This window comes from Telmatherina bonti (genome assembly GCF_933228915.1).
Source record: "Telmatherina bonti genome assembly, chromosome: 17".
Classification (NCBI taxonomy): domain Eukaryota; kingdom Metazoa; phylum Chordata; class Actinopteri; order Atheriniformes; family Telmatherinidae; genus Telmatherina; species Telmatherina bonti.
In genome coordinates, this window is record NC_136615.1 from 5,545,754 (window position 1) to 5,571,093 (window position 25,340).

A 25,340-nucleotide genomic window follows, 5' to 3' on the forward strand; every position below is an offset into this window, starting at 1 on the left:
GGTCATGTGATTATTACCTCCAACACGGAGGTCATGTGATTATTACCTCCAACACGGAGGTCATGTGATTATTACCTCCAACATCGAGGTCATGTGATTATTACCTCCACCATGGAGGTCATGTGATTATTACCTCCAACACGGAGGTCATGTGATTATTACCTCCAACACGGAGGTCATGTGATCATTACCTCCACCACGGAGGTCATGTGATCATTACCTCCACCACGGAGGTCATGTGATTATTACCTCCAACACGGAGGTCATGTGATTATTACCTCCAACACGGAGGTCATGTGATTATTACCTCCACCATGGAGGTCATGTGATTATTACCTCCAACACGGAGGTCATGTGATTATTACCTCCACCACGGAGGTCATGTGATTATTACCTCCAACACGGAGGTCATGTGATTATTACCTCCACCACGGAGGTCATGTGATTATTACCTCCAACACGGAGGTCATGTGATTATTACCTCCACCACGGAGGTCATGTGATTATTACCTCCAACACGGAGGTCATGTGATTATTACCTCCACCATGGAGGTCATGTGATTATTACCTCCAACACGGAGGTCATGTGATTATTACCTCCACCACGGAGGTCATGTGATTATTACCTCCACCACGGAGGTCATGTGATTATTACCTCCACCACGGAGGTCATGTGATTATTACCTCCACCACGGAGGTCATGTGATTATTACCTCCAACACGGAGGTCATGTGATTATTACCTCCAACACGGAGGTCATGTGATTATTACCTCCAACACGGAGGTCATGTGATTATTACCTCCAACACGGAGGTCATGTGATTATTACCTCCACCACGGAGGTCATGTGATTATTACCTCCACCACGGAGGTCATGTGATTATTACCTCCACCACGGAGGTCATGTGATTATTACCTCCACCACGGAGGTCATGTGATTATTACCTCCAACACGGAGGTCATGTGATTATTACCTCCAACACGGAGGTCATGTGATTATTACCTCCAACACGGAGGTCATGTGATTATTACCTCCAACACGGAGGTCATGTGATTATTACCTCCAACACGGAGGTCATGTGATTATTACCTCCACCACGGAGGTCATGTGATTATTACCTCCAACACGGAGGTCATGTGATTATTACCTCCAACACGGAGGTCATGTGATTATTACCTCCAACATGGAGGTCATGTGATTATTACCTCCAACACGGAGGTCATGTGATTATTACCTCCAACACGGAGGTCATGTGATTATTACCTCCACCATGGAGGTCATGTGATTATTACCTCCAACACGGAGGTCATGTGATTATTACCTCCACCACGGAGGTCATGTGATTATTACCTCCAACATGGAGGTCATGTGATTATTACCTCCAACACGGAGGTCATGTGATTATTACCTCCACCATGGAGGTCATGTGATTATTACCTGCAACACGGAGGTCATGTGATTATTACCTCCAACACGGAGGTCATGTGATTATTACCTCCAACATGGAGGTCATGTGATTATTACCTCCAACATGGAGGTCATGTGATTATTACCTCCAACACGGAGGTCATGTGATTATTACCTCCAACATGGAGGTCATGTGATTATTACCTCCAACACGGAGGTCATGTGATTATTACCTCCAACACGGAGGTCATGTGATTATTACCTCCACCATGGAGGTCATGTGATTATTACCTCCAACACGGAGGTCATGTGATTATTACCTCCACCACGGAGGTCATGTGATTATTACCTCCACCATGGAGGTCATGTGATTATTACCTCCAACACGGAGGTCATGTGATTATTACCTCCACCACGGAGGTCATGTGATTATTACCTCCAACACGGAGGTCATGTGATTATTACCTCCACCATGGAGGTCATGTGATTATTACCTGCAACACGGAGGTCATGTGATTATTACCTCCAACACGGAGGTCATCCATCCATCCATCCATCTTCTGCCGCTTATCCGGGGTCGGGTCGCGGGGGCAGCAGCCTAAGCAGGGAAGCCCAGACTTCCCTCTCCCCAGCCACATTTGCCAACTCTGCGGGGGGGATCCCGAGGCGTTCCCAGGCCAGCCGAGAGATATAATCCCTCCAGCGTGTCCTGGGTCTTCCCCGGGGTCTCCTCCCAGAGGGACGTGCCTGGAACACCTCACCAGGGAGGTCCAGGAGGCATCCTGACCAGATGCCCGAGCCACCTCAACTGGTTCCTCTCGATGCGAAGGAGCAGCGGCTCTACTCTGATCTCCTCCCGGATGACCGAGCTCCTCACCCTATCTCTAAGGGAGAGCCCGGCCACCCTGCGGAGGAAACCCATTTCAGCCGCCTGTATACGAGATCTCCTTCTTTCGGTCACGACCCACAGCTCATGACCATAGGTGAGGGTAGGAACGTAGATCGATTGGGGTGGCTGTAGCTCAGGAGGAAGAGCAGTTGTCCTTCAACAGGTAAGTTGAGGGATCAATTCCAGGCTTCCCCTGAAAAGCCGAAGTGTCCTAGGGCAAGACACTGAACCCCAAACTGCCCCCCGATGTGCCTATCGGGGTATGAGTGTGTTGAATGAGTTTGTGTGTGAATGGGTGAATGTGACAAGTAGTGTAAAGTGCTTTAAGTGGTCTGTATGACTAGAAAAGCGCTATAGAAGTACAAGTCCATTTACCATTTACCATCGACTGATAAATCGAGAGCTTCGCCTTCTGACTCAGCTCCTTCTTCACCACGACAGACCGGCGCAGAGTCCGCATTACTGCAGACGCCGCACCGATCCGTCTGTCGATCTCACGCTCCATCCTTCCCTCACTCGTGAACAAGACCCCGAGATATTTAAACTCCTCCACTTGAGGCAGGACCTGACTCCCGACCCGGAGAGGGCAATCCACCCTATTCCGGCTGAGGACCATGGTCTCAGATTTTGAGGTGCTGATTCTCATCCCAGCCGCTTCACACTCGGCTGCGAATCGCTCAAGTGAGAGCTGGAGATCAAGTCTTGGAGACCAAGTCGGATCCCCTCAACCCCTCGGCTGTGCCTAGAAATTCTGTCCATATAAGTTATGAACAGAATCGGTGATAAAGGGCAGCCTTGGCGGAGTCCAACCCTCACCGGAAACGAATCCGACTTACTACCGGCAATGCGGACCAAGCTCTGACACCTGTCGTACAGGGACCGGAAAGCTCGTACAAGGGGGTCCGGTACCCCATACTCCCGGAGTACCCCCCACAGGAGCCCCCGGGGGACACGGTCGAATGCCTTCTCCAGGTCCACAAAGCACATGTAGACTGGTTGGGCAAACTCCCAGGACCCCCCCAGGACCCCAAAGAGGGTATAGAGCTGGTCCACTGTTCCGCGACCAGGACGAAAACCACACTGCTCCTCCTCAATCCGGGATTCAACTATCCGGCGGACCCTCCTCTCCAGGACCCCTGAATAGACCTTACCAGGGAGGCTGAGGAGTGTGATTCCCCTGTAATTGGAACACACCCTCCGGTCCCCCTTCTTAAAAAGGGGGACCACCACCCCAGTCTGCCAATCCAGCGGTACTGCCCCCGATGTCCACGCAATGCTGCAGAGGCGTGTCAGCCAGGACAGCCCCACAGCATCCAGAGCCTTAAGGAACTCCGGGCGGATCTCAGCCACCCCCGGGGCCTTGCCGCCAAGGAGCTTTTTGACCACCTCAGCGACTTCAGCCCCAGAGATAGGAGAGTCCACCCCTGAGTCCACCAGCTCTGCTCCCTCATGGGAAGACGTGTTGGTAGGATTGAGGAGGTCTTCGAAGTATTCCCTCCACCGACCCACAACGTCCCGAGTTGAGGTCAGCAGCACCCCATCTCCACTGTACACAGTATTGATGGAGCACTGCTCCCCCCTCCTGTGCCGCCGGATGGTGGACCAGAATCTCCTCGAAGCCGTCCGGAAGTCTTTCTCCATGGCCTCGCCGAACTCCTCCCATGCCCGAATTTTTGCCTCGGCAACGGCCGAAGCCGCATGCCGCTTAGCCCGTCGGTACCCATCAGCTGCCTCCAGAGTCCCACAGGCCAAGAAGGCCCGATAGGACTCCTTCTTCAGCTTGACGGCATCCCTCACTGCTGGTGTCCACCAACGAGTCCTGGGATTACCGCCACGACAGGCACCAACGACCTTGCAGCCACAGCTCCGGCTGGCCGCCTCAGCAATAGAGGCACTGAACACAGCCCATTCGGACTCAATGTCCCCTGCCTCACCCGGGACATGTTCGAAGCTCTGCTGAAGGTGGGAGTTGAAGCTCGCTCTGACGGGGGACTCAGCCAGACGTTCCCAGCAGACCCTCACAACACGTTTGGGCCTGCCAGCTCTGACCGGCTTCCTCCCCCACCATCTGAGCCAACTCACCACCAGGTGGTGATCAGTTGAAGCTCCGCCCCCCTCTTCACCCGAGTGTCCAAGGTATGTGGCCGCAGGTCCGACGATACGACTACAAAGTCGATCATTGAACTGCGGCCCAGGGAATCCTGATGCCAGGTGTACATATGGACACTCTTATGCTGGAACATGGTGTTCGTTATAGACAATCCATGACGAGCACATAAGTCCAATAACAAAACACCATTTGGGTTCAAAGGGGGGGGACCATGCCTCCCAATCACTCCCCTCCAGGTCTCACTGTCATCGCCCACGTGAGCATTGAAGTCCCCCAGCAGAACTATGGAGTCCCCAGAAGGAGCACCCTCCAGCACTCCCTCCAAGGACTCCAGAAAGGGTGGGTACTCTGAACCGCTGTTCGGTGCATAAGCACAGACAACAGTCAGGACCCGTCCCCCCACCCGGAGGCGGAGAGAAACTACCCTTTCATCCACCGGGGTAAACCCCAACGTACAGGCACCAAGCTGGGGGCTGATGAGAATGCCCACACCTGCTCGGCGCCTCTCACCATGAGCAACTCCAGAGTGGAAGAAGGTCCAGCCCCTCTCGAGGGTACTGGTTCCAGAGCCCAAGCCATGCGTCGAGGTGAGTCCAACTATATCTAGTCGGAACCGCTCAACCTCGCGCACAAGCTCAGGCTCCTTCCCCACCAGAGAGGTGACGTTCCACGTCCCCAGAGCCAGCTTCTGCAGCCGGGGATCGGACCGCCAGGGTCCCCGCCTCTTGCTGCCGCCCAGGTCACATTGCACCCGACCCCTACGGCTCCTCCCGCAGATGGTGAGCCCACGGGAGGTGGGGCCCATGTAACCCTTTCGGGCTGAGCCCGACCGGGCCCCATGGGCGAAGGCCCGGCCACCAGACGCTCGCTCTCGTACCCCGCCTCCAGGCCTGGCTCCAGAGGGGGGTCCCGGTAACCCGCGTCCGGGCAAGGGAACATTCATGCCCAGGTTGGTCGTCATCATAGGGGTAATAATCATGTGATTATTACCTCCAACACGGAGGTCATGTGATTATTACCTCCAACATCGAGGTCAAGTGATTATTACCTCCAACATGGAGGTCATGTTTCCGCCAGAGTTTGTCTGTCTGTTCTCAACATTACTCAGAAAGTTGTGGATGGATTGTAATGAAATCTTCAGGATGTGTTGGAGGTCTCACAAGGAACAAATAGTGACATTTTGGTGGAGATCCAGAAGAGATCCTGGATTCTGGATCACTTTGAAGTTATGTTGGGTGTTAATCACAGTTGGTTTGGCGGAGGTCTGCGCTCTCTGGTTATAAATATGCTGGAATTTCCTCTCCAGGAAACATCGGTGGTTCCTGTTAGCACTGAACCTGCAGCTGTGTCGTCCACCATGCAGGCTGAACGCCGTTCTGCTACATGGGACACCTGACAACTTACTGTCTCGCCATCGGATTACCTCACTGATCATTTACTGATCATCATCATCCTGGACTGTGGAACAACTGGAGCCTGTTTTTCCATCAGACTGGGAATTTGAAGCTGTGGCTCTGACAGAAAGTCTGACTGGTCATCACAACGCCTCAGGGAAAATAAATATATCTTAAAATGTCATTTAGAGTAAATGAGAGGGCAGGTCCTGGTCCTGGAAGGGCGGGGTCCTGCAGTTTTTACAGGTTTCCCTGCAGCAGCAACACCGTGAAGTCCAGCTCTGCAAAGTCTGCAAATTCCCTGCTGATGTGATTCAGTCCTGATGCAGCAGGGAAACCTCATGTTTTAAACTTTTCTTTTGGACATTTCTTGCTTTTCATTCCTGCCCTTTTTTCTATTTTTAAAGCAATTCATCAATAAAAGCTGTCAATAAGCTAAAATATCTGCATTGTTATGTAGGCAGCAATAAATCCCAGCATGTGGTGAATGTTTCTCTGCATGCAGAGTCAGAATAAAGATTCTCCAGAAGTTAAAACTCTGGATTCATGCTGGGTTTCCGTGACTTTTAAACTAGCAGCTGATCTTTACCTTCCATGCACAGCTGCACAAAGTTCCTGCATGCTTTAGGAGCCTCTTTGGACCACAGCTCGATGTCGATTTCCCCTGCGGAGGTCTTCAGCAGGACCTGGCAGCAAATATTACAATAAACATTTCAAACATCTCTTTGTTCAGCGTTGCACCTCCTCAACAGTCTAAAAAATTTCAGGAGTAAAGAATTAAAGCCAAAGTTCTTGTAAAAAGCCATGAAAAGACAGATTTTATGTCGCTCACCTTCCCATTTGTTGGCGGTTCTTGGATGTAAATGTTACTCATTCTGCAGCAGTTCGCTTTTTAAGACAAGAAACTGCTTTTGTTTTTACTTTTGTACCGTCCAACACTTAAATAAAAATGAAATAAAAGCCAGATAATCTATATTTCTTCCTATTTGTCTTCTCAAATGGGACTAATTTCATACTTTTCTTTCCTCAGCCATATTGGCGATTTATGTCAGCACACTGCATACGTCTGAATACGTGGGGGAGTTTTAATAATTATATTAAATTTATATTCGTCTGTTTCCAACAACAACATTTAAAACTGTAAATATAGCTTAATAAACTACAAAAATGTGACAAAACGGACATTTTCCAGCAAAAACATCCACGACAAAACCAACTGTTGCTGTTTCTTTCACGGGTACCCCCCTTTGTTAAATATTGGTTTGTTCTGAGTGCTCTCTGACATGCATCCGTAGAAACAACAACACGTTGAGTTCCACAACAAGACATTCGGGTTGGAAGCTGAGATTCAGCGTAGTGTTGTTTAAATATATATTCCGGATATGGAAGAGTGAAATAAAATAACAAATAAAAGCTAATTTTAACTTATTTAGCGGCAGATTTGTTGAAGTTAGTCCTGCGCGGGAACTCCGCGGTCTGGCAGCGAACCGGAAGTGCCATAAAGACGGAAGGACCGGCTGGAAGAGTTGCAGCCATGGCGGCTTCTGACAACAATGTGGAATTAAAACGGAAAGCTGATGAAGATCCAGATATAGAAGGAGATGGAGAAGAGGCCGACTGGGTCGGACCAATGCCGAGCGAAGCCACGAAGACAAAGAAACGGAAAGGTTCGGATCTGCGGCGGAATTGGCCGCGTTAAAGCTAACAGATGCTAACAGAGATGCTAACCGCAGTCACGTTGTTGTTGTTTTTGTTTTCTTTTCTCAGTCCTGGAGTTTGAGCGAGTTTACCTGGACAACCTTCCTTCGGCGGCCATGTACGAGCGGAGCTACATGCACAGAGACGTCATCACGCACTTAGTTTGTTCCAAGTAAGAAAAAATCTGCTGCAAGTTATTCTGTCATGACTGGAAACTGTCTGTATAGATAGATAGATCTATATCATGACTGGAAACATGTTCATCATGGAGCTCCTGGTCCTGACATCAGATGTGGAGCACACGGACCAGGTCCTGATAAGATGGGATACATGATGGAGCTCCTGGTCCTGACATGCACCTTCAGATGTTTTATTCCCTCATGACTGGAAACTGCTGCTACGTTTATCATGAAGCTCAGAATCAGAAAGACTTTTCTTGCAATTATCTTTGAACAATTCACAGACTTGTTTCGGTGATAAGGTGCTGAATAATAACAAATAACAATAAAAACACTGAATAATAATATAAAATTAGAAATACAGCTATTTTACAAATAAGGTAAGGGGATGCCGAGAAATGAAATGAACATATATATTTTCAAGTTTTTAAAATAAATAAATAAATAAAAGTAAAAGTAATTTTGTATGTTGACATGCAGATATGTACAGTGTGAACAGGTCCTGGTCTTGACATGCACCATCAAATGTAGACCACATCAGCCCAGGTCCTGATAAACTGGAATACATAGACTCCTAAAATCTGGACTGAAATATGATTTTTTTTTTCCTGGCTTCTCCTACTTTACTGCAGAACAGATCTACTGTATCTATAAACCAGTTTCACTTTCACCAGCAGATGAAAGACTAACCAGGAACTGGGTTCGGATTTTATCCACATCATTCTAATTCAGTCTCTCCTCAGCGGTTTAACACCTGTGCATCTGTTGGAGCAGGAAACATTTGAAACCTGCAGAACTGTGGTCCTCCAGGACCAACTTTGGATGCTGCTGATCCCGGTGTGAAGACTCTGGGAACCGTAGTCCTGGAAGTCTTAGATGTTGCCTTACTCCATCATTTTGATTCTTAGGAATGAGTCACTGCAAAACCAGATACTGTTGGATCCATCTGACTGGAATCAGTTGTGTTGGAGCAGGAAATTCAGTTCAATTCAACTTTATTTGTATAGCGCCACTTCACAACAATGTTGTCTCAGGACACTTTACATACACATTATTTCAAGCCAATTCATACATATCCTATAATAGAAACCAACTGATTGCCTCGAGTCATGACTTGGATCCAATCCCCCATCCTGAGCATGCACGCGGCGACAGTGGGAAGGAAAAAACTCCCCTTTAACAGGAAGAAAACCTCCGGCAGAACCCGGCTCAGGGAGGGCAGCCATCTGCCTCGACTGGTTGGGGTGGAGAGGACAGGAAAGACAGATCAACATGTACAACTGCACTTAATCAGGAAGACCTGCGGAAAAAAGGAGAAATAAGTTAGAGACGGCAATATTGGCATATATTTATACATTAATATATTAGAGAAATAGAGCGAGGTACTTCTCAGTGCATCAGGTAACATCTCCATTGCTACATAAGTAATGGATGGCTAGACTACCCATAACTATAAGAGCAATGAGCAGAACCTGGACAGTTGGGTCCCGTACATGCAGACTCCAACTCAGGAGATGCTCATATCCTAACTATAAGAATCATGAAGAATGAAGGTTTTCAGGAAACATCTAAAACCTGCAGAACAGTGGCTCTCCACACTGATCTAGATAAAGAATAATTCAGTGCAGGTTTGAAGAGTCAGGAAGTACTGGAAGTTTTACATGTTCCCAGACTCCACCATGCTTGACTCTGATGACCACACTTGAGTTGAATGAGTTGTGTTGGAGCAGGAACACCTCTAAAACCCACAGTTTGTTTGACTGGTCGTTACTCTGGTCGTTCCAGGACAGACTTCATCATCACCGCCAGCCAGGACGGCCACGTTAAATTCTGGAAGAAGAAGGAGGATGAGGGAATAGAATTTGTGAAACACTTCCGGAGTCACCTGGGTATGGTCTGGATCCCGGTGGGGAGGGGGAAGGGGGGGTTTGTCGGATCAGTGCGAGCGTTGTCTGTTGTCGTTCCAGGTGTCATTGAAAGCATCGCGGCGAGCGCTGAAGGAGCTCTCTTCTGCTCGGTCGGGGACGATCAGGCCATGAAAGTCTTCGATGTGGTGAACTTCGACATGATCAACATGCTGAAGCTGGGGTGGGTGTGTCGCCGTGTGAGCCTGAAGGCGGCGCCGGATGCAGCTGCTGACAGATGTTTTCCTGCTTCTGTCCAGCTTCCATCCCGGCCAGAGCGAGTGGATCTACAACCCCGGCGATGCCATCTGCACCGTGGCCTGTTCGGAGAAATCCACGGGAAAGATCTTCGTGTACGACGGAAGAGGAAGCAACGAGCCGCTTCACGTCTTCGACAATATGCACTCGTCCCCATTGTCCCAGATCCGGCTGAATCCCAGATACAGAGTCATCGTGTCTGCAGACAAAGCGGGAATGCTGGAGTACTGGACCGGCCTTCCCAACGAATTCAAGTTCCCAAAGCAGGTGGAATGGGAATACAAAACGGACACGGACTTGTATGAATTTGCCAAACATAAAACGTACCCGACCAGCCTGGCCTTCTCCCCCGACGGGAGGAAAATGGCCACCATCGCGTCTGACAGGAAGGTGCGGATCTTCCGTTTCCTCACAGGAAAACTGATGCGAGTGTTCGACGAGTCGCTGACGGTAAGCGGACTCACGTGTTTTCGTCTGGCGTGTTGGCGCGGCAAGTCTCACCGCCATCCTGTGTGCGGCAGATGTTCACAGAGCTGCAGCAGATGAGGCAGCAGCTGCCCGACATGGAGTTCGGCAGGAGGATGGCGGTGGAGCGGGAGCTGGAGAAGGTGGACGGGATCCGGCTCGCCAACATCATCTTCGACGAGACGGGACACTTCGTCCTGTACGGGACCATGCTGGGCATCAAAGTCATCAACGTGGAAACGAACAGGTGGGTCGGGTGGAACCGCTGAGTCCAGTTCTGGATGCGACCGGTCGCGCTGCTCGGAGGCGTGTCCTCCAGCAGGACACCAAACGTCCGTTTCTGCTCCTGTACGTTGCCATAGTTACGTCAGCTCATCCACAGAGTTCTGACAGCGGTTGCTTGCGGTAACCATATGAAAGATGGACGGAGCCTCCGGCGGTTAACTGTGAAGCCTATGGAGACGTGCATAAAACTGCAGTTCCCCCTTCATCCACTAGGGGCTGCAAAACAGCAAATCCCCATAGACTCCCATGTTAAAAAGACCAACTTCACAGCAGAAATAAACATGTTTACAGCAGAAATAAACATGTTTACAGCAGAAATAAACATGTTTACAGTCTGGTACAAAAATCCATTTTAGGTTTATTAGGTCAGGTTTACCTTCACCTTCCACCTTAGAATTGTTTTCTAACTCGCCCATTTAAAAGTAATTTAAATGGGCATATTTATTCGGCATATTTAGGGGCGTGTCCTTTTGATTGACAGGTACCCGATCTCCCACTTCCATTCAGAAGAACGTAGAACAATCGTGGTTTTTAGCCGGTTAACAACGTGACTTAGCTTTAGCCCGCTTACCTCCGTTAGCTGGTTAGCTCCTGTTATCTCCTGGTTAGCTCAGTTAGCTCTTAGCTACAGAAAGCTCGGATTTCGCTCGATGTCAATCATCCACCATGATGCTCACAACCCCCCTCTCAGCTCCACCTCTTTGCCCATATTTGTATTTTTCGGGTGAGACGACACGCATGCCCCTGCCAAGATGGCGATGGTAGGAACCGCCCACCGAGCTTCAGTTCAGCTCTTCAGAAACCTACGGGTGACATCACGGAGGCTCCGCCCATCTTTTATATACAGTGTATGGCGGTAATGCTCCGATACAAAGTTGTTTACAATTGTCCTAAAACACCAGAAGAAGAAAACACTTTTTCTTCTGGTGCTTTTAATTTGGTGGTTTGTGCATCTTCTTCTCTGGTAGTGTGTCAGCTGTACAGCTGAACGCTGCCCCTCTGTGGTTTCTGGTGGCGGTGCTCCGTTTTAAGCGGCGGGAGACGGAGGAAACTGTCAGCGTGTCCGTCTTCTGCATCTGGATCAAGCATTGTCTTCAGGAGACGTTGTGATGTCCACTTTCCTTCGCCAGGTGTGTGCGGATCCTTGGGAAGCTGGAGAACATCCGCGTGGTCCAGCTGTGTTTGTTCCAGGGCATCGCCAAGGCGATGGCGGTGGCGCCCACCATTGAGATGAAGGCCTCGGACAACCCCGCCCTGCAGAGCGAAGAGCCGGACCCCACTGTCTTCTGCACCGCCTTCAAAAAGAACCGCTTCTACATGGTGAGACCTCGTCTCTGTCACGCCGCCACGACACCGCTTTCTGTCCGTCACCTTCTCGTTTGTCTCCAAAGTTCACCAAGAGGGAACCGGAGGACACGAAGAGCGCCGACTCGGACAGAGACATCTTCAACGAGAAGCCTTCCAAGGAGGAGGTGATGGCCGCCACTCAGGCCGAGGGTCCCAAGAGGGTTTCCGACAGCGCCATCATCCACACCACCATGGGCGACATCCACATCAAGCTGTTCCCCGTGGAGTAAGTCCCGTTCCCGTCCTGGTTCTGTCCTAATCCCCGTCCCGCGGTAACGGAACCGCTTCCTTCCAGGTGTCCGAAGACGGTGGAGAACTTCTGCGTCCACAGCAGGAACGGCTACTACAACGGCCACATCTTCCACAGAGTCATCAAGGTGACCTTTCACCCCCCAGCAAGCACACACACCCGCCTCCACCGGCGCTACATGCTGTGCGTCTCTGCTGCAGGGCTTCATGATCCAGACCGGGGACCCCACCGGGACCGGCATGGGGGGGGAGAGCATCTGGGGGGGCGAGTTCGAGGACGAGTTCCACGCCACGCTGAGGCACGACCGTCCATACACGCTGAGCATGGCCAACGCCGGACCCTCCACCAACGGGTCGCAGTTCTTCATCACCGTGGTCCCCACCGTAAGTCCCCACGGGCTGGTCCAGTCAGAGTCCAGAGTCCAGTCAGAGTCCAGAGTCCAGAGTCCAGAGTCCAGAGTCCAGTCAGAGTCCAGAGTCCAGTCAGAGTCCAGAGTCCAGTCAGAGTCCAGAGTCCAGAGTCCAGTCAGAGTCCAGTCAGAGTCCAGTCAGAGTCCAGTTAGAGTCCAGTCAGAGTCCAGTCAGAGTCCACTTACAGTCCAGTCAGAGTCCAGTCAGAGTCCAGTCACAGTCCAGTTACAGTCCAGTCAGAGTCCAGTCAGAGTCCAGTTACAGTCCAGTCAGAGTCCAGTCAGAGTCCAGTCAGAGTCCAGTCAGAGTCCAGTTACAGTCCAGTCAGAGTCCAGTCAGAGTCCAGTCAGAGTCCAATTACAGTCCAGTCAGAGTCCAATTACAGTCCAGTCAGAGTCCAGTCAGAGTCCAGTTACAGTCCAGTCAGAGACCAGTCAGAGACCAGTCAGAGTCCAGTCACAGTCCAGTCACAGTCCAGTCAGAGTCCAGTCAGAGTCCAGTCACAGTCCAGTCACAGTCCAGTCAGAGTCCAGTCAGAGTCCAGTCACAGTCCAGTCAGAGTCCAGTCACAGTCCAGTCAGAGTCCAGTTACAGTCCAGTCAGAGTCCAGTCACAGTCCAGTCACAGTCCAGTCAGAGTCCAGTCACAGTCCAGTCAGAGTCCAGTCAGAGTCCAGTCAGAGTCCAGTCAGAGTCCAGTCACAGTCCAGTCAGAGTCCAGTTACAGTCCAGTTACAGTCCAGTCACAGTCCAGTCAGAGTCCAGTCAGAGTCCAGTTACAGTCCAGTCAGAGTCCAGTCAGAGTCCAGTCAGAGTCCAGTCACAGTCCAGTCAGAGTCCAGTTAGAGTCCAGTCAGAGTCCAGTCAGAGTCCAGTCAGAGTCCAGTCACAGTCCAGTCAGAGTCCAGTCAGAGTCCAGTTACAGTCCAGTCAGAGTCCAGTCAGAGTCCAGTCAGAGTCCAGTCAGAGTCCAGTTACAGTCCAGTCAGAGTCCAGTCAGAGTCCAGTCAGAGTCCAGTCAGAGTCCAGTTACAGTCCAGTCAGAGTCCAGTCACAGTCCAGTCAGAGTCCAGTCAGAGTCCAGTCACAGTCCAGTCAGAGTCCAGTCACAGTCCAGTCAGAGTCCAGTTACAGTCCAGTCAGAGTCCAGTCAGAGTCCAGTCAGAGTCCAGTCACAGTCCAGTCAGAGTCCAGTCACAGTCCAGTCACAGTCCAGTCAGAGTCCAGTCACAGTCCAGTCAGAGTCCAGTTACAGTCCAGTCAGAGTCCAGTCAGAGTCCAGTCAGAGTCCAGTCACAGTCCAGTCAGAGTCCAGTCAGAGTCCAGTTACAGTCCAGTCAGAGTCCAGTCAGAGTCCAGTTACAGTCCAGTTACAGTCCAGTCAGAGACCAGTTACAGTCCAGTCAGAGTCCAGTCAGAGTCCAGTTACAGTCCAGTCAGAGTCCAGTCAGAGTCCAGTCAGAGTCCAGTCACAGTCCAGTCACAGTCCAGTCACAGTCCAGTCACAGTCCAGTCAGAGTCCAGTCAGAGTCCAGTCACAGTCCAGTCACAGTCCAGTCAGAGTCCAGTCAGAGACCAGTCACAGTCCAGTCAGAGTCCAGTTACAGTCCAGTCAGAGTCCAGTCACAGTCCAGTCAGAGTCCAGTCACAGTCCAGTCACAGTCCAGTTACAGTCCAGTCAGAGTCCAGTCAGAGTCCAGTCAGAGTCCAGTCAGAGACCAGTCAGAGTCCAGTCAGAGTCCAGTTAGAGTCCAGTTAGAGTCCAGTCAGAGTCCAGTCAGAGTCCAGTTACAGTCCAGTCAGAGTCCAGTTACAGTCCAGTCAGAGTCCAGTCAGAGTCCAGTCAGAGTCCAGTTACAGTCCAGTCAGAGTCCAGTTACAGTCCAGTCAGAGTCCAGTTACAGTCCAGTTACAGTCCAGTCAGAGTCCAGTCAGAGTCCAGTCAGAGTCCAGTTAGAGTCCAGTTAGAGTCCAGTTAGAGTCCAGTTACAGTCCAGTCAGAGTCCAGTCAGAGTCCAGTCACAGTCCAGTCACAGTCCAGTCAGAGTCCAGTCAGAGTCCAGTTACAGTCCAGTTACAGTCCAGTCAGAGTCCAGTCAGAGTCCAGTCAGAGTCCAGTCAGAGTCCAGTTACAGTCCAGTCAGAGTCCAGTCAGAGTCCAGTTAGAGTCCAGTTACAGTCCAGTTACAGTCCAGTCAGAGTCCAGTCAGAGTCCAGTCAGAGTCCAGTCAGAGTCCAGTTAGAGTCCAGTCAGAGTCCAGTCAGAGTCCAGTCAGAGTCCAGTTACAGTCCAGTTACAGTCCAGTCAGAGTCCAGTCAGAGTCCAGTTACAGTCCAGTCAGAGTCCAGTCAGAGTCCAGTCAGAGTCCAGTTACAGTCCAGTTACAGTCCAGTCAGAGTCCAGTCAGAGTCCAGTCAGAGTCCAGTTAGAGTCCAGTCAGAGTCCAGTCAGAGTCCAGTTACAGTCCAGTCAGAGTCCAGTCAGAGTCCAGTCAGAGTCCAGTTACAGTCCAGTCAGAGTCCAGTCAGAGTCCAGTCACAGTCCAGTCACAGTCCAGTCAGAGTCCAGTCAGAGTCCAGTTACAGTCCAGTTACAGTCCAGTCAGAGTCCAGTCAGAGTCCAGTCAGAGTCCAGTTACAGTCCAGTCAGAGTCCAGTTACAGTCCAGTCAGAGTCCAGTCAGAGTCCAGTCAGAGTCCAGTCACAGTCCAGTCACAGTCCAGTCAGAGTCCAGTCAGAGTCCAGTTACAGTCCAGTTACAGTCCAGTCAGAGTCCAGTCAGAGACCAGTCAGAGACCAGTCAGAGTCCAGTCAGAGTCCAGTCAGAGACCAGTCAGAGACCAGTCAGAGTCCAGTCAGAGACCAGTCAGAGTCCAGTCAGAGTCCAGTTACAGTCCAGTCAGAGTCCAGTCAGAGACCAGTCAGAGACCAGTCAGAGTCCAGTTACAGTCCAGTCAGAGTCCAGTCAGAGTCCACTTACAGTCCAGTTACAGTCCAGTCAGAGTCCAGTCAGAGACCAGTCAGAGTCCAGTCAGAGACGAGTCAGAGACCAGTTACAGTCCAGTCAGAGACCAGTTACAGTCCAGTCAGAGTCCAGTCAGAGTCCAGTTACAGTCCAGTCAGAGTCCAGTCAGAGTCCAGTCAGAGTCCAGTCAGAGTCCAGTCAGAGTCCAGTTACAGTCCAGTCAGAGTCCAGTCAGAGTCCAGTCAGAGTCCAGTTACAGTCCAGTCAGAGTCCAGTCAGAGTCCAGTTACAGTCCAGTCAGAGTCCAGTCAGAGTCCACTTACAGTCCAGTTACAGTCCAGTCAGAGTCCAGTCAGAGTCCAGTCAGAGTCCAGTCAGAGTCCAGTCAGAGACCAGTCAGAGTCCAGTCAGAGACGAGTCAGAGACCAGTTACAGTCCAGTCAGAGACCAGTTACAGTCCAGTCAGAGTCCAGTCACAGTCCAGTCACAGTCCAGTCAGAGTCCAGTCAGAGTCCAGTCACAGTCCAGTCAGAGTCCAGTCAGAGTCCAGTCACAGTCCAGTCACAGTCCAGTCAGAGTCCAGTCAGAGTCCAGTCAGAGTCCAGTTACAGTCCAGTCAGAGTCCAGTCAGAGTCCAGTTACAGTCCAGTCACAGTCCAGTCAGAGTCCAGTCAGAGACCAGTCAGAGTCCAGTCAGAGACGAGTCAGAGACCAGTTACAGTCCAGTTACAGTCCAGTCAGAGTCCAGTCACAGTCCAGTCACAGTCCAGTCACAGTCCAGTCAGAGTCCAGTCAGAGACCAGTCAGAGTCCAGTCAGAGACGAGTCAGAGACCAGTTACAGTCCAGTCAGAGTCCAGTCAGAGTCCAGTCAGAGTCCAGTTACAGTCCAGTCAGAGTCCAGTCAGAGTCCAGTTACAGTCCAGTCACAGTCCAGTCAGAGTCCAGTCAGAGTCCAGTTACAGTCCAGTTACAGTCCAGTCAGAGTCCAGTCAGAGTCCAGTCAGAGTCCAGTCAGAGTCCAGTTACAGTCCAGTTACAGTCCAGTCAGAGTCCAGTCACAGTCCAGTCACAGTCCAGTCACAGTCCAGTTACAGTCCAGTCACAGTCCAGTTACAGTCCAGTCAGAGTCCAGTCAGAGTCCAGTCAGAGTCCAGTCAGAGTCCAGTTACAGTCCAGTCAGAGTCCAGTCAGAGTCCAGTCAGAGTCCAGTTACAGTCCAGTTACAGTCCAGTCAGAGTCCAGTCAGAGTCCAGTCAGAGTCCAGTCAGAGTCCAGTTAGAGTCCAGTCAGAGTCCAGTCAGAGTCCAGTCAGAGTCCAGTTACAGTCCAGTTACAGTCCAGTCAGAGTCCAGTCAGAGTCCAGTTACAGTCCAGTCAGAGTCCAGTCAGAGTCCAGTCAGAGTCCAGTTACAGTCCAGTTACAGTCCAGTCAGAGTCCAGTCAGAGTCCAGTCAGAGTCCAGTCAGAGTCCAGTTAGAGTCCAGTCAGAGTCCAGTCAGAGTCCAGTTACAGTCCAGTCAGAGTCCAGTCAGAGTCCAGTCAGAGTCCAGTTACAGTCCAGTCAGAGTCCAGTCAGAGTCCAGTCACAGTCCAGTCACAGTCCAGTCAGAGTCCAGTCAGAGTCCAGTTACAGTCCAGTTACAGTCCAGTCAGAGTCCAGTCAGAGTCCAGTCAGAGTCCAGTTACAGTCCAGTCAGAGTCCAGTTACAGTCCAGTCAGAGTCCAGTCAGAGTCCAGTTACAGTCCAGTCAGAGTCCAGTCAGAGTCCAGTCAGAGTCCAGTCAGAGTCCAGTTACAGTCCAGTCAGAGTCCAGTCAGAGTCCAGTCAGAGTCCAGTCACAGTCCAGTCAGAGTCCAGTTACAGTCCAGTTACAGTCCAGTCAGAGACCAGTCAGAGTCCAGTCAGAGTCCAGTCAGAGACCAGTCAGAGACCAGTCAGAGTCCAGTCAGAGACCAGTCAGAGTCCAGTCAGAGTCCAGTTACAGTCCAGTCAGAGTCCAGTCAGAGACCAGTCAGAGACCAGTCAGAGTCCAGTTACAGTCCAGTCAGAGTCCAGTCAGAGTCCACTTACAGTCCAGTTACAGTCCAGTCAGAGTCCAGTCAGAGACCAGTCAGAGTCCAGTCAGAGACGAGTCAGAGACCAGTTACAGTCCAGTCAGAGACCAGTTACAGTCCAGTCAGAGTCCAGTCAGAGTCCAGTTACAGTCCAGTCAGAGTCCAGTCAGAGTCCAGTCAGAGTCCAGTCACAGTCCAGTCAGAGTCCAGTCAGAGTCCAGTTACAGTCCAGTCAGAGTCCAGTCAGAGTCCAGTCAGAGTCCAGTCAGAGTCCAGTTACAGTCCAGTCAGAGTCCAGTCAGAGTCCAGTTACAGTCCAGTCAGAGTCCAGTCAGAGTCCACTTACAGTCCAGTTACAGTCCAGTCAGAGTCCAGTCAGAGTCCAGTCAGAGTCCAGTCAGAGACCAGTCAGAGTCCAGTCAGAGACGAGTCAGAGACCAGTTACAGTCCAGTCAGAGACCAGTTACAGTCCAGTCAGAGTCCAGTCACAGTCCAGTCAGAGTCCAGTCAGAGTCCAGTCACAGTCCAGTCAGAGTCCAGTCAGAGTCCAGTCACAGTCCAGTCACAGTCCAGTCAGAGTCCAGTCAGAGTCCAGTCAGAGTCCAGTTACAGTCCAGTCAGAGTCCAGTCAGAGTCCAGTTACAGTCCAGTCACAGTCCAGTCAGAGTCCAGTCAGAGACCAGTCAGAGTCCAGTCAGAGACGAGTCAGAGACCAGTTACAGTCCAGTTACAGTCCAGTCAGAGTCCAGTCACAGTCCAGTCACAGTCCAGTCAGAGTCCAGTCAGAGACCAGTCAGAGTCCAGTCAGAGACGAGTCAGAGACCAGTTACAGTCCAGTCAGAGTCCAGTCAGAGTCCAGTCAGAGTCCAGTTACAGTCCAGTCAGAGTCCAGTCAGAGTCCAGTTACAGTCCAGTCACAGTCCAGTCAGAGTCCAGTCAGAGTCCAGTTACAGTCCAGTTACAGTCCAGTCAGAGTCCAGTCAGAGTCCAGTCAGAGTCCAGTTACAGTCCAGTTACAGTCCAGTCAGAGTCCAGTCACAGTCCAGTCACAGTCCAGTCACAGTCCAGTTACAGTCCAGTCACAGTCCAGTTACAGTCCAGTCAGAGTCCAGTCAGAGTCCAGTCAGAGTCCAGTTACAGTCCAGTCAGAGTCCAGTCACAGTCCAGTCAGAGTCCAGTCAGAGTCCAGTCACAGTCCAGTCAGAGTCCAGTCAGAGTCCAGTTACAGTCCAGTTACAGTACAGTCAGAGTCCAGTCAGAGTCCAGTTACAGTCCAGTCAGAGTCCAGTCAGAGTCCAGTCAGAGTCCAGTCAGAGTCCAGTTACAGTCCAGTTACAGTCCAGTCAGAGTCCAGTCAGAGTCCAGTCAGAGTCCAGTTACAGTCCAGTCAGAGTCCAGTCAGAGACCAGTCAGAGTCCAGTTACAGTCCAGTTACAGTCCAGTTACAGTCCAGTTACAGTCCAGTCAGAGTCCAGTCAGAGTCCAGTCAGAGACCAGTCAGAGTCCAGTTACAGTCCAGTTACAGTCCAGTCAGAGTCCAGTCAGAGTCCAGTTACAGTCCAGTCAGAGTCCAGTCACAGTCCAGTCAGAGTCCAGTCAGAGTCCAGTCAGAGTCCAGTTACAGTCCAGTCACAGTCCAGTTACAGTCCAGTCAGAGTCCAGTCAGAGTCCAGTCAGAGTCCAGTTACAGTCCAGTCAGAGTCCAGTCAGAGTCCAGTCAGAGTCCAGTTACAGTCCAGTTACAGTCCAGTCAGAGTCCAGTTACAGTCCAGTCAGAGTCCAGTTACAGTCCAGTCAGAGTCCAGTCAGAGTCCAGTTACAGTCCAGTCAGAGTCCAGTCAGAGTCCAGTCAGAGTCCAGTTACAGTCCAGTTACAGTCCAGTTACAGTCCAGTCAGAGTCCAGTCACAGTCCAGTCAGAGTCCAGTCAGAGTCCAGTTACAGTCCAGTCAGAGTCCAGTCAGTGTCCAGTCAGAGTCCAGTTACAGTCCAGTCAGAGTCCAGTCAGAGTCCAGTCAGAGACCAGTCAGAGTCCAGTTACAGTCCAGTCAGAGTCCAGTTACAGTCCAGTCAGAGTCCAGTCAGAGTCCAGTCAGAGTCCAGTTACAGTCCAGTCAGAGTCCAGTCAGAGTCCAGTTACAGTCCAGTTACAGTCCAGTCAGAGTCCAGTCAGAGTCCAGTTACAGTCCAGTTACAGTCCAGTCAGAGACCAGTCAGAGTCCAGTCACAGTCCAGTCAGAGTCCAGTCAGAGTCCAGTCAGAGTCCAGTTACAGTCCAGTTACAGTCCAGTCAGAGTCCAGTCAGAGTCCAGTTACAGTCCAGTCAGAGTCCAGTCACAGTCCAGTCACAGTCCAGTCAGAGTCCAGTCAGAGTCCAGTTACAGTCCAGTCAGAGTCCAGTTACAGTCCAGTTACAGTCCAGTCAGAGTCCAGTCAGAGTCCAGTCAGAGTCCAGTTACAGTCCAGTCAGAGTCCAGTCAGAGTCCAGTCAGAGTCCAGTTACAGTCCAGTCAGAGTCCAGTCAGAGTCCAGTTACAGTCCAGTCACAGTCCAGTCAGAGACCAGTCAGAGTCCAGTCTCAGTCCAGTCAGAGTCCAGTCAGAGACCAGTCAGAGTCCAGTCAGAGTCCAGTCAGAGTCCAGTTACAGTCCAGTCAGAGTCCAGTCAGAGTCCAGTTACAGTCCAGTCAGAGTCCAGTTACAGTCCAGTCAGAGTCCAGTCAGAGTCCAGTCAGAGTCCAGTTACAGTCCAGTCAGAGTCCAGTTACAGTCCAGTTACAGTCCAGTCAGAGTCCAGTCAGAGTCCATTTACAGTCCAGTCAGAGTCCAGTTACAGTCCAGTTACAGTCCAGTCAGAGTCCAGTCAGAGTCCAGTTACAGTCCAGTCAGAGTCCAGTTACAGTCCAGTCAGAGTCCAGTCAGAGTCCAGTCAGAGTCCAGTTACAGTCCAGTCAGAGTCCAGTCAGAGTCCATTTACAGTCCAGTCAGAGTCCAGTTACAGTCCAGTTACAGTCCAGTCAGAGTCCAGTCAGAGTCCATTTACAGTCCAGTCAGAGTCCAGTTACAGTCCAGTCAGAGTCCAGTTACAGTCCAGTTACAGTCCAGTCAGAGTCCAGTCAGAGTCCAGTTACAGTCCAGTTACAGTCCAGTCAGAGTCCAGTCAGAGTCCAGTTACAGTCCAGTCAGAGTCCAGTCAGAGTCCAGTCACAGTCCAGTCAGAGTCCAGTCAGAGTCCAGTCACAGTCCAGTCAGAGTCCAGTTACAGTCCAGTCAGAGTCCAGTTACAGTCCAGTCACAGTCCAGTCAGAGTCCAGTTACAGTCCAGTTACAGTCCAGTTACAGTCCAGTCAGAGTCCAGTCACAGTCCAGTCAGAGTCCAGTTACAGTCCAGTTACAGTCCAGTCAGAGTCCAGTCAGAGTCCAGTCACAGTCCAGTCAGAGTCCATTTACAGTCCAGTCAGAGTCCAGTTACAGTCCAGTCAGAGTCCAGTTACAGTCCAGTTACAGTCCAGTCAGAGTCCAGTCAGAGTCCATTTACAGTCCAGTCAGAGTCCAGTTACAGTCCAGTCACAGTCCAGTCAGAGTCCAGTTACAGTCCAGTCAGAGTCCAGTCACAGTCCAGTCAGAGTCCAGTTACAGTCCAGTCAGAGTCCAGTCACAGTCCAGTCACAGTCCAGTTACAGTCCAGTTACAGTCCAGTCAGAGTCCAGTCAGAGTCCAGTCACAGTCCAGTCAGAGTCCATTTACAGTCCAGTCAGAGTCCAGTCAGAGTCCAGTCAGAGTCCATTTACAGTCCAGTCACAGTCCAGTCAGAGTCCAGTCAGAGTCCAGTCAGAGTCCAGTTACAGTCCAGTCAGAGTCCAGTTACAGTCCAGTCAGAGTCCAGTCAGAGTCCAGTCAGAGTCCAGTTACAGTCCAGTCAGAGTCCAGTTACAGTCCAGTCACAGTCCAGTCAGAGTCCAGTTACAGTCCAGTCAGAGACCAGTCAGAGACCAGTTACAGTCCAGTCAGAGACCAGTCAGAGTCCAGTCAGAGTCCAGTTACAGTCCAGTCAGAGACCAGTCAGAGTCCAGTCACAGTCCAGTCAGAGACCAGTCAGAGTCCAGTTACAGTCCAGTCAGAGACCAGTCAGAGTCCAGTCAGAGTCCAGTCAGAGACCAGTCAGAGTCCAGTTACAGTCCAGTTACAGTCCAGTCAGAGTCCAGTCAGAGTCCAGTCAGAGTCCAGTCAGAGTCCAGTTACAGTCCAGTCAGAGTCCAGTCAGAGTCCAGTTACAGTCCAGTTACAGTCCAGTCAGAGTCCAGTCAGAGACCAGTCAGAGACCAGTTACAGTCCAGTCAGAGACCAGTCAGAGACCAGTCAGAGACCAGTTACAGTCCAGTTACAGTCCAGTCAGAGACCAGTCAGAGACCAGTTACAGTCCAGTTACAGTCCAGTCAGAGACCAGTCACAGTCCAGTTACAGTCCAGTCAGAGACCAGTCAGAGTCCAGTTACAGTCCAGTCAGAGTCCAGTCAGAGTCCAGTCAGATTCCAGAGTCCGGTCAGAGTCCAGTCAGAGTCCAGTCAGAGACCAGAGTCCAGTCAGAGTCCAGTTACAGTCCAGAGTCCAGTCAGAGTCCAGTCAGAGTCCAGAGTCCAGTCAGAGTCCAGTCAGAGACCAGTCAGAGTCCAGAGTCCAGTCAGAGTCCAGTTACAGTCCAGTTACAGTCCAGAGTCCAGTCAGAGTCCAGTCAGAGTCCAGTCAGATTCCAGAGTCCGGTCAGAGTCCAGTCAGAGACCAGTCAGAGACCAGTCAGAGTCCAGTCAGAGTCCAGAGTCCAGTCAGAGACCAGTCAGAGTCCAGTCACGTTCCAGTCAGAGTCCAGTTACAGTCCAGAGTCCAGTCAGAGTCCAGTTACAGTCCAGTTACAGTCCAGTCAGAGTCCAGTTACAGTCCAGTTACAGTCCAGTCAGAGTCCAGTCAGAGTCCAGTTACAGTCCAGTCAGAGTCCAGTTACAGTCCAGTTACAGTCCAGTCAGAGTCCAGTCAGAGTCCAGTCAGAGACCAGTCAGAGACCAGTTACAGTCCAGTCAGAGTCCAGTTACAGTCCAGAGTCCAGTCAGAGTCCAGTCAGAGTCCAGTTAGAGACCAGTTACAGTCCAGTCAGAGACCAGTTAGAGACCAGTTACAGTCCAGTCAGAGTCCAATCAGAGACCAGAGTCCAGTCAGAAACCAGAGTCCAGTCAGAGTCCAGTCAGAGACCAGTTGTGCCTGTAAATGAAGGAAAGTTTGTCTGAAAGTCCAGGAAACTGGTGGAACTGGTGTATTCTTGGTGGAACTGGTGTATTCTTGGTGGAACTGGTGGTTTCCTGGTGGAACTGGTGTATTCCTGGAGGAACTGGTGTATTCTTGGTGGAACTGGTGTATTCTTGGTGGAACTGGTGGTTTCCTGGTGGAACTGGTGTATTCCTGGAGGAACTGGTGTATTCTTGGTGGAACTGGTGTGTTCCTGGTGGAACTGGTGTATTCTTGGTGGAACTGGTGGTTTCCTGGTGGAACTGGTGTATTCCTGAACTGGTGTATTCTTGGTGGAACTGGTGTGTTCCTGGTGGATTCCTGGTGGAACTGGTGTATTCCTGGAGGAACTGGTGTATTCTTGGTGGAACTGGTGTATTCTTGGTGGAACTGGTGTGTTCCTGGTGGAACTGGTGTATTCTTGGTGAAACTGGTGTATTCCTGGAGGAACTGGTGTATTCTTGGTGGAACTGGTGGTTTCCTGGTGGAACTGGTGTATTCCTGGAGGAACTGGTGTATTCTTGGTGGAACTGGTGGTTTCCTGGTGGAACTGGTGTGTTCCTGGAGGAACTGGTGTATTCTTGGTGGAACTGGTGTATTCCTGGAGGAACTGGTGTATTCTTGGTGGAACTGGTGTGTTCCTGGTGGAACTGGTGTATTCTTGGTGGAACTGGTGGTTTCCTGTTGGAACTGGTGTATTCCTGGAGGAACTGGTGTATTCTTGGTGGAACTGGTGTGTTCCTGGTGGAACTGGTGTATTCCTGGAGGAACTGGTGTATTCTTGGTGGAACTGGTGTGTTCCTGGAGGAACTGGTGTATTCTTGGTGGAACTGGTGGTTTCCTGGTGGAACTGGTGTATTCCTGGAGGAACTGGTGTATTCTTGGTGGAACTGGTGTGTTCCTGGTGGAACTGGTGTATTCTTGGTGGAACTGGTGGTTTCCTGGTGGAACTGGTGTATTCTTGGTGGAACTGGTGTATTCCTGGAGGAACTGGTGGTTTCCTGGTGGAACTGGTGTATTCCTGGAGGAACTGGTGTATTCTTGGTGGAACTGGTGTATTCTTGGTGGAACTGGTGTGTTCCTGGTGGAACTGGTGTATTCTTGGTGGAACTGGTGTATTCCTGGAGGAACTGGTGTATTCTTGGTGGAACTGGTGTATTCCTGGTGGAACTGGTGTATTCTTGGTGGAACTGGTGGTTTCCTGGTGGAACTGGTGTATTCTTGGTGGAACTGGTGTGTTCCTGGTGGAACTGGTGTATTCTTGGTGGAACTGGTGGTTTCCTGGTGGAACTGGTGTATTCCTGGAGGAACTGGTGTATTCTTGGTGGAACTGGTGTGTTCCTGGTGGAACTGGTGTATTCTTGGTGGAACTGGTGTATTCCTGGAGGAACTGGTGTATTCTTGGTGGAACTGGTGTATTCCTGGTGGAACTGGCGTATTCCTGGAGGAACTGGCGTCTTCCTGGCGGAACTGGTGTGTTCCTGGTGGAACTGGCGTGTTCCTGGTGGAACTGGCGTGTTCCTGGTGGAACTGGCGTATTCTTGGTGAAACTGGTGGTTTCCTGGTGGAACTGGTGTGTTCCTGGTGGAACTGGCGTATTCCTGGTGGAACTGGCGTGTTCCTGGTGGAACTGGCGTATTCTTGGTGGAACTGGTGGTTTCCTGGTGGAACTGGTGTATTCTTGGTGGAACTGGTGTGTTCCTGGTGGAACTGGCGCCTTCCTGGCGGAACTGGCGTGTTCCTGGCGGAACTGGTGTATTCTTGGTGGAACTGGTGTGTTCTTGGTGGAACTGGTGTGTTCCTGGAGGAACTGGTGTATTCTTGGTGGAACTGGTGCGTTCCTGGTGGAACTGGCGCCTTCCTGGCGGAACTGGCGTGTTCCTGGCGGAACTGGCGTGTTCCTGGTGGAACTGGCGTATTCCTGGTGGAACTGGCGTATTCCTGGTGGAACTGGTGTGTTCCTTCTGCAGGAACGGCGGCTGATCTTTGTTTACTTCCTGCAGCCGTGGCTCGACAACAAACACACGGTGTTCGGAAGATGCACCAAAGGAATGGAGGCGGTGCAGCGGATCTCCAACGCCAAGGTCAACCCGAAGACGGACAAACCGTACGAAGACGTCAGCATCATCAACATCACCATAAAGTGACTTGCGTGCGTGTGTGTGTGTGTGTGTGTGTGTGTGCGTGCGTGCGTGCGTGTTTATGTGAGAGAGAGAGTGTGTGTATGTGTGTGTTGACTGGAGAAGTTTGTTGCTTTCAGAAGAAATAAAAGTTGGGAAACGACGAAGCAGAAAAATCCTCTCATGTCGTTTATTTTACATCACATCATTTACAAAAAGCCGCTGAATCCCGACAGAACAAACGCTCCGTCGCCGCCGTAACATCTTTTACATAATAAACATTACATAGCAATGAATAAACATCACGTGGAAATGACCTTTCATCACCA

General features: G+C 50.9%; 2 protein-coding genes across 2 annotated transcripts in view; one reads left to right on the top strand and one right to left on the bottom strand.

Annotated features, from left to right (window-relative positions):
• cwc27 (CWC27 spliceosome associated cyclophilin) overlaps positions 1 to 6,827 on the bottom strand; it is a 42,922-nt gene extending 36,095 nt beyond the window's left edge. Inside the window, exons 1-2 of the mRNA XM_079256048.1 lie at positions 6,634 to 6,827; positions 6,391 to 6,487 (exon numbers count right to left, since the gene is read on the bottom strand). Coding sequence (XP_079112174.1) covers positions 6,391 to 6,487; positions 6,634 to 6,675 — 139 coding nt within the window. The 5' untranslated portion in view covers positions 6,676 to 6,827. The remainder of the gene's footprint in view (positions 1 to 6,390; positions 6,488 to 6,633) is intronic.
• Positions 6,828 to 7,316: 489 nt separating this feature from the next.
• ppwd1 (peptidylprolyl isomerase domain and WD repeat containing 1) lies at positions 7,317 to 25,154 on the top strand. The gene is made up of 11 exons (XM_079256214.1): positions 7,317 to 7,468; positions 7,569 to 7,671; positions 9,464 to 9,567; positions 9,646 to 9,766; positions 9,843 to 10,290; positions 10,362 to 10,552; positions 11,721 to 11,910; positions 11,982 to 12,163; positions 12,233 to 12,314; positions 12,388 to 12,570; positions 24,895 to 25,154. The coding sequence occupies exons 1-11, from the start codon at positions 7,336 to 7,338 to the stop codon at positions 25,036 to 25,038; spliced, it is 1,881 nt and encodes a 626-aa protein (XP_079112340.1). The 5' UTR covers positions 7,317 to 7,335; the 3' UTR covers positions 25,039 to 25,154.
• The last annotated feature ends 186 nt before the right edge of the window (positions 25,155 to 25,340 follow it).